The sequence below is a fragment of the Monopterus albus genome, unplaced genomic scaffold (genome assembly GCF_001952655.1).
Source record: "Monopterus albus unplaced genomic scaffold, M_albus_1.0 scaffold249.1, whole genome shotgun sequence".
Lineage (NCBI taxonomy): Eukaryota > Metazoa > Chordata > Actinopteri > Synbranchiformes > Synbranchidae > Monopterus > Monopterus albus.
In genome coordinates, this window is record NW_018128129.1 from 195701 (window position 1) to 203634 (window position 7934).

Below are 7934 nucleotides of genomic sequence, written 5' to 3' on the forward strand. Positions count from 1 at the left end.
GGTTGAATGGTAACAAGGAGAGGGAAGGTAGTCAGAATTGAGGGGATTGTACTATCAGAAGGTAACATAGCAGAAGTTTCAGGGCAGCTACAAGTACCTTGGGATCTCGCAGGCAAATGAGAACCATGAAGAGGCCGCAAGGAAAGCAGGAACCACCAAGTACCTGCAGAGAGTAAGGTAAGTCCCGAGAAGTCAGCTGAATGGAAAGAACAAAGTCCGGGTACCAGGTACCCCGCTGGCATAATAAGCTGGCCAAAGGAGGAGATAGAGGCCACTGACATCAAGACAAGGAAACTCCTTAAAATACATTGCGGGTTTCACCCCAAGTCCAGCATCCTGAGACTGTACACTAAGTGGAAGGAAGGAGGCCAAGGATTAGTGAGCGTCAGAGCCACTATCCAGGATGAAACAACAAAGATCCATGAATACATCAGGAAGATGGCCCTGAGTGATGATGTGCTTAGTGAATACCTCAGGCAACAGAAACCAGAGGAACAAGGGAAGGAAGAGCAGGAACCCTCATGGAAGGATAAACCTCTGCACGTTATGTACCACCATCAAATAGTAGAAGTGGCTGAAATTGAGAAATCCTACCAGTGGCTGGACAAAGCTGGACTGAAAGACAGCACAGAGGCACTAATCCTGGCAGCACAGGAACAGGCTCTAAGTATAAGATCAATAGAGGCCGGGGTCTACCATACCAGACAGGATCCCAGGTGCAGGCTGTGCAAAGATGCCCCTGAGACAATCCAGCACATAACAGCCTTGTGCAAGTGGTCACATAACTGCTTTGCAACAGCTTTTTCAAGGATTTTGGAAATAAATGGGCGATTGGATATTGGTCTATAATTAGCTAGGACACCTGGGTCAAAGGTAGGCTTTTTGAGTAGCGGTTTAATTACTGCAAGTTTAAAAGCCTGTGGAACATAACCTGTTAATAGAGAGAGGTTAATCAGATCTAGTATGGATGTGTTGATTAGGGGAAAGACGTCTTTGAGCAGCCTGGTCGGGATGGGGTCCAGGAGACATGTTGATGATTTAGATGAAGCAATTGTTGAGGTCAACTCAGAGAGATCTATAGGGGAGAAGTAGTCCAAGTATAAATGAGGTCTTACAGATGTTTCTAAAGCCATTGTAGTTGTAATGAACCATTTATGTGAATACTGTGTGGAAGCTTCAACAAAGCCTCATCGGCCATCACTAGCCAGAGAGGCAAGGGTGGATCCAGGCAGGCAGATAATAGATTTGCTGACGAGAATCAGGCAGGTCCAGTGATAGGTGATGACTTGAATGTGCAGCACAACACTGGATGCTGATCACTGTAATTGGAGCAAAGAAACAAAGCAGTGTATGTAGGGCAGAGACAACTAGCAAAAGGTGAGAGGAATTAGCCAGGTGATCTCAATCAGTCACTGATTGGCAGAGGTGAAGTTGGTGAAAGCCCAGAAGTTCCCTTCAGATTAAGAGTCTCTAGCAGGAAGTTGGGGTGAAACATGACAGACTGACCTTAAAAGTAATAATGGACTGTGATTTCTCTTTACTTGGCTGACCGGTTCTTGTCATAATATGGTTTATACTAGTTAAAATTGTGTGTTATTTTCTACTTTGTAGATTAATAATGAAGACACTGAAACTATTAACTAACACATGCAGTTATGCAGTAAACAAAACACTGCAAACAAAGCAAAATATGATTTCAATTTCAGATTTTTCAAAGTAGGTATATTTTGCTTTGATAACAGCTCTGCACATTAATGGCAAGGAGAACAACATGGAGCCAGAGGTCTTGATTCATTGAGCACTTTCAGAAGTGGTCATAAAAGGCATAACTGTGATAACATACCTCCTTTGGGATGTTATTAAAGCTGCACCACCACTCCCAGTTTCAAAAAGTTGTCCACACCATTAAGAGTCTTTTTTCTTTTGTTTGTTTTTAAACAGGTTGCATACAGCATGCAGTTAACTAACACTTAATACAATTATTCATCCCTTTTCTATTGAATGATTTTCTCTCCATTTGAATAAACTTCTGTTTTGACTTGCTATTTCTACGTGGACCATTTGAGCAGTGCTGAATCCTGACCTTTGACCTCAATCATTGTGAATGCTTGAAAATTTTGGTGATCAAAACAATGATGCTAATATTTTTGTTATGCTAAAGTGTCTCCTAAACTCTTAAACTGTGTATGCATAAAAAAAAAACCCTACATGATTTGCTATGAGCCAGTGCCATCTGCTGGTAGCACACACACACACACACACACACAGACCTGTCTCAGTAATGGTTGAGCACAGTTAAGTTTTTTAAATGGTCAAATAACAGGTTCAGGTACAATATCTTGTAAGATCATGTAAGATACGTAAGTCCACTTCCTATTGAAGCCATATTCACTCCAAATTGGTTGTGTGATCATTTTTAAAGTTGTAATAGTAAACATTTGTGTTAAAGCAACTCCAATAACTAAATATTGTCTGTTTTACACTGTATAATTGTATATTGAGCATTTTTGGACCAAAGACCACATCTGAAAATGTTACTATTAGCTTTGAAAACTGGGCATTTTTCACAAATTTCTGGCATTTGATAGACAAAAAAAATTATTTAAAACTGACAGATTAATTGATCAGTACTGGAACCTTTCTTTAGGGAACCTCAGCATTGGTAATGAGTGAGAGTCAAGTGTGGCTTAGTACTTGGCCCCAGGATTTATGCTTGTAGTCACACACCCACAAATGTTGGTGAGCAGAGCAAGAAACAAGTCAAAAGGCCCACATTTTCTCTAATGTGCAAGCTTTTCCAAATAGGGACAATAATATAGTTTTTCACTGTTCACTACTTTGTCACTAATTTGTCCTTTGTCATGTCACAATAAAAAAGAAAACATCTAAGTCCTTAGAAGGATTTAGTGCTTTGCTCAGAATCTTTGCAGGTTTAAGACTTTCACTGAAATTTTAGGAGGAAAAAAAAATCTAAACTTGTATGGATCCTTGGAACACATTTACATTGAAATCACTTCAGTAGAAGTTCCCACAAACAGCCACTATGGACACTTGTCTATTGTTGCACTGTTGAATAGTCAGTAAGACTCCAACATACCAAAGGAATGCTGACTTTTTAAAGATTTTTAATAAAAATTCAAGAATTAATATCAGTGAGTTGTCAGATGCTGGCGAGACACAGCGAAGCGTTGGTGCCCCCAAATCCAAATGAGTTTGTGAGGGCAACCCGTCGGCCCTGAGTCCGCCATGGCTGCGCTGTGCAGGGAACATAATTCAGGTCAAACTGTGGCTCAGTGCAGTCCAGGTTGAGAGTTGGGGGCAGGACCCCATGGTAGCATGCCAGAGCGGTGAATGCTGCCTCCATGGCCCCTGCAGCCCCAAGGAGATGTCCTGTGGCTCCCTTAGTGGAGGAGACAGCCAGGCTGTCAGTGCTTTGTTGAAAGAGCCTTTTGATGGCTACATTTTCAGCTGCATCACCCAATGGTGTGGATGTGGCATGGGCATTTACATATGTGACATCTGCCGGTAAGAGGCCAGCATCTCTGAGGGCTGCAGACATACACCTGTGGAGACAGAGGTCAGACAGTTAAAAGACAATTCTGGTCTGTTACAACTTTGGATTTACTTTCATTGCTTTTTTGACTATTATATCTATATATAATAATAACACAGTATTTATTACTGTATTTATGTTATTGTATTTACATATACAATAACTGTCGCTTTATTCCCAAATCTCTGCTTTTATTAAGGTTGTGAAATTCCTACATTAAAACCTGACAGAGTAAAAAAGGGGTAGTCAGCCAATCAGACATGAGGTAACTAAGCCATCAGTGTAACCATATTATGTGGATGTGAAAATAAAATCTTGATAATATTCATCACTGCAAAAGAAAAGCAGTTGTCCAGTCAACTGCAAAACATCAAAACTGAACAGGAAGTCAGTCTGTAATCCGTGACGGGCAGCTTGGATAATAATTTTACCATGTGCCTTCTATTTTTCTTTTCTTTTCCAAAAACAGTTTTACTAATGTGAAAATTTGTTTTCAAAATGTCTGCTTGTTGGTCCTGAATCAGTGGACCTCTTGTGGAGGAGCTGTCCCCAGGTTAGCAAATACTGCTTTAATAAGTGACAGCAGTTTTGTGTAATACTTAGTGGATCATTTGTTATTATTGCATAGGTAAATATTAAATTGAGTAAAAATATTGAATAGAAGCACATAAGAAAAAAAAACAAATAAACAAACATAATTATGTATTTCTGAAAACTGTATGAATTACCTGAATGCCCCATCTCCGTCTGCAGTGGGTGCAGTGATGTGGCTGGCGTCCCCTGAGAGTCCATAACCCAGGACCTCTGCATAGATTCTGGCTCCTCTCTTCAAAGCATGGTCCAGCTCCTCCAGCAGGAGCACAGCAGCTCCTTCACCCATCACAAAGCCCTCTCTCTCTGGGTGAAAGGGTCTTGATGCGAGTACAGGGGCTTCATTCCATTTGGTGGCGAGGGCGCGTGCCCTTGCAAAACCAGCTATCGACAGGGGCCCAACACAGGATTCTGTCCCCCCTGCAACCATAGCAACTGCATCACCATGGGCAATGAACCTGGTGGCATCACCTACTGCATGTGCACCTGTAGTGCATGCCGTGGACACAGCATGGTTGGGACCCTTTAATTTGTGCTTGATACTTATGTGCCCAGCTGCCATGTTCACTAGGATGCGGGGCACAAAGAAGGGACTCACTTTGTTGTAGCCCTTTTCCTGGAAGGCAGCGGAGGTGCGAGCAATCTCATCAAGTGACACCATGCCCATTCCAACAGCCACCCCTGTATTGTACTGTTCCTCTGGGGTTCTGGGGTACCACCCTGAGTCCTCCAGAGCAAGCTGAGCAGCTCCCAAGGCCATCACAGTTGCCGGTGACATGCTGTTGATCTCCCCACGAGAGACAAAACTCTCCTCCATAAACTGGCCCTCTTCAGTCCCTCTGGGCACCATAGCGGCTACCTTACAGGGCACAGTTTTGTACTCCTCTGAGTCAAGAGCAACAATCCCACTGTGGCCTTGGATCAGGCGCTCCCAGGGCAGAACAGTCCCTGTACCCAGAGGACACACCAGCCCTATGCCAGTAATAACAACTCTCCGTTTCTGCTGTCCAGAGCTGCGACGCCTAATGTCTTGGTTTGGACAAACACAGGCACTGTTTTGTAAAAGTGCCCTTATGTTCTGTGGTCTCAGCTGAAGTTTAGTCCAACCTGATAGCGATAAAGCAGACATGCTGTTATCTTTGTCGAGTTCGATAGCTAGTTGTAGCTTTGCTTAATGCCTTCTCAGTGTCAGGGGGAAAACAATTAAAGAAAGCTAAAATATCCTCTGGACCCAGACGAACATAAGCTTGTCCCTTACTCGACAGAGAATTAATTATAAGTTAACTAGTAGTGAAAATACAATATGGATGTAAACAATTATCCGTACAATGACGCAACGAGTCCATCCTTAAATTTGCCTGTGACTTTGTGTCAATGCCATCTCATTCAGCTTGTATATATTAAATTTTATGTGTAATATCTAATTAGATGAAAAGAGACAAGAGTACTTACGTTAATTATAATTAAACACAATTTGTGTATTACAATCGTTTTCAAACCTGCGAACACTCATTCAGGCATTGATAGGGCAGCTTCTATCAGGACCCAACACGTCTAGTTAGCCTTCAATTTCATTATTAGCATTAACTCTAATGCTCAAAACTGCACAGACGTTTTAGTTTGTAAGAGAATTACCAGTATGAGTATGTCCCCAGCAGTTACAACACTGTGTGAAAATTCAAACGAGGTCTTTCTAGACGTGGCCAAGTTGTTACTTACATACGCGGACAATATTTTACGGTAAGGTTTTGAACTTAGCAACGCAGTACACCAGCGGCGTAGAGTTATGTTAAGAGGATGTTATATTAATAAATATTGTGTATATTACAAAGTAATACAACCGTAACTAAAGCCATGCTGTGGCAGTAAGTCTACTGTCTGTACCTGTTTACAGAAAGCGTCAAACCAAACTCTGTTCAAATAAAACGGGCTTTGTTATTTGTTCTTAACCAACTTCTATTTGGATCATCCTGACATAACATAGGCCTAAATACCAATTGTCAGGTTGTTCTGGTTACATCGACATACAAGTGCGCCACCGGGAAGCATTTCTAAAATGTTAAAATCTCAATATTCAACTCTCAAAGCTTGTGACATTGCCTCTATAATACTCAGTTTACTGAATAAATGTGCCATGTTACAGTTGTCACATGAGCAGAGTCAACACATAGAAAACACGTGTTCAAAGTTAGAGCACGTACCATAAAAGTAGACTCTTATTGACAACGGTGTATATTATTTCAGCTATTGACACTAATTTGTAATCTGTGTGTATACAAATAACATACTGTAACTCTCTGGTCTGTAAATGTATTTTGTGTCTTGCACTGTAGATAGGAACAAAAAGTATTTTCTGAAATTCCCTGAGAATAGCCTACTACTTCCTCATTTGATGTCACCTTCCAACAGGTATCCCAATGAGGAAAAGTACAGGTCGATCCGCATAGGAAATCCTACTTTCTCCACAAAGCTGCTGCCCATCAAAGGAGCTGTGGAATGTCTCTTTGAGATGGGATTTGAGGAGGTAATTAATAAGAAACTACCAGGTGTCCACAGTAATAGTTTAAAGGCAGTATTTCTGTTGTTCTGTCTGTTGTTCTAGGGTCTGTTTGATTATTTGTGGTCTAGCAGTGAGTAAGTAAGAATTCCACTTGCATCTCTTCTCAGGCGGAGACCCACTTGGTATTTCCTAAGTCTGCATCAGTGGAAAAGCTGAAGCTCATCCGGGAATCCATAGCAGCAGAGAGGGATCAGAGGCTCCGTGTAGGACAGCCTGTCCAGCCATCCACTCTGGTTGCACCCTCAGCTTCAGCACCAGAAAGCTCTGCTGCTACATCCTGCCAGCCAGTTTCACCACCTCCACCAGAGTCATCATCCTTGGTAAGGATGTCTGCATCTCTGGTTTAAATAGCTTAAGCTGTGAACAAACCTATCTCTAGCATTCAGATGTGGTGTCATTGTAGTATGGTCAGGCTAAACACACCTTAACTCCCTTTGATTACTTTTGGTTAGTGTTGTCACGATACTGGAATTTCTAACTTCAATACGATACCTTGAAAAATATTGATACTCGGTACCATTTTCGATACCGCGGAGAAAAAAACTGCCACAATATTAAGGGGGTAATTTTTTTTTTAAATTCAAAGATAAATATAACAAGTCTAGAACATGACACTGAGGTATATTTTACATGAACAAAAATGTCTTGAGGTAGTGTTCAAAAGCCTCTCAGATTGCCATACATTCAAAAACCAATAAAGTGCAAGTAAAAAAAAAAAGTGCAATCTTTTGTATTTCCAGGTAAAATCAAATCCAAACACAGCATCACCAAACGATACTTAAACTTCAAGCAAAAACAAAATCAGTGCAATCTTATGCATCAAGTAACAAATTAGTAAACACAATAAATAAAATCAGTTACTGCAATTATATGCAGATTTTCTCTACAGTGAGTAGAGTGAGATTGACACCCATTACTATATCCTAAAGTTGTTTTGCAACTTTCAGATTTTGAGCTAGGAAAACCAGCATGTCAATGTGTTCCTCCGTAAGTCGTGCCCTTCTTGCACTGCAAATGAGCCCTGATGTACTAAATACACGCTCTGAAGCTGAACTTGAAGCAGAGAGGCACAGATACTTCTTAGCAAACTGGGCAAGGTGAGGTAAAGTTGTCTCATGTGTCCTCCACCATGTAAGTGGGTCCTCTTCTGCACTGATTTCAGGCATCTTTTCATATACTGAGAACTCATTTTTGAGTTCTGTTTCTGCACCCTCATCTTCTTCTCTGGAT

General features: G+C 41.3%; 2 protein-coding genes across 2 annotated transcripts in view; one reads left to right on the forward strand and one right to left on the reverse strand.

The window, feature by feature from the left end:
- Positions 1 to 3108: 3108 nt before the first annotated feature.
- On the reverse strand, positions 3109 to 5587 carry oxsm (3-oxoacyl-ACP synthase, mitochondrial). The gene is made up of 2 exons (XM_020620843.1): positions 4282 to 5587; positions 3109 to 3563 (listed from the first exon to the last, which is right to left on the reverse strand). The coding sequence occupies exons 1-2, from the start codon at positions 5271 to 5273 to the stop codon at positions 3161 to 3163; spliced, it is 1395 nt and encodes a 464-aa protein (XP_020476499.1). The 5' UTR covers positions 5274 to 5587; the 3' UTR covers positions 3109 to 3160.
- Positions 5588 to 5599: 12 nt separating this feature from the next.
- Positions 5600 to 7934, forward strand: part of ngly1 (N-glycanase 1) — a 10082-nt gene continuing 7747 nt past the window's right edge. Inside the window, exons 1-3 of the mRNA XM_020620841.1 lie at positions 5600 to 5884; positions 6554 to 6668; positions 6812 to 7024. Coding sequence (XP_020476497.1) covers positions 5784 to 5884; positions 6554 to 6668; positions 6812 to 7024 — 429 coding nt within the window. The 5' untranslated portion in view covers positions 5600 to 5783. The remainder of the gene's footprint in view (positions 5885 to 6553; positions 6669 to 6811; positions 7025 to 7934) is intronic.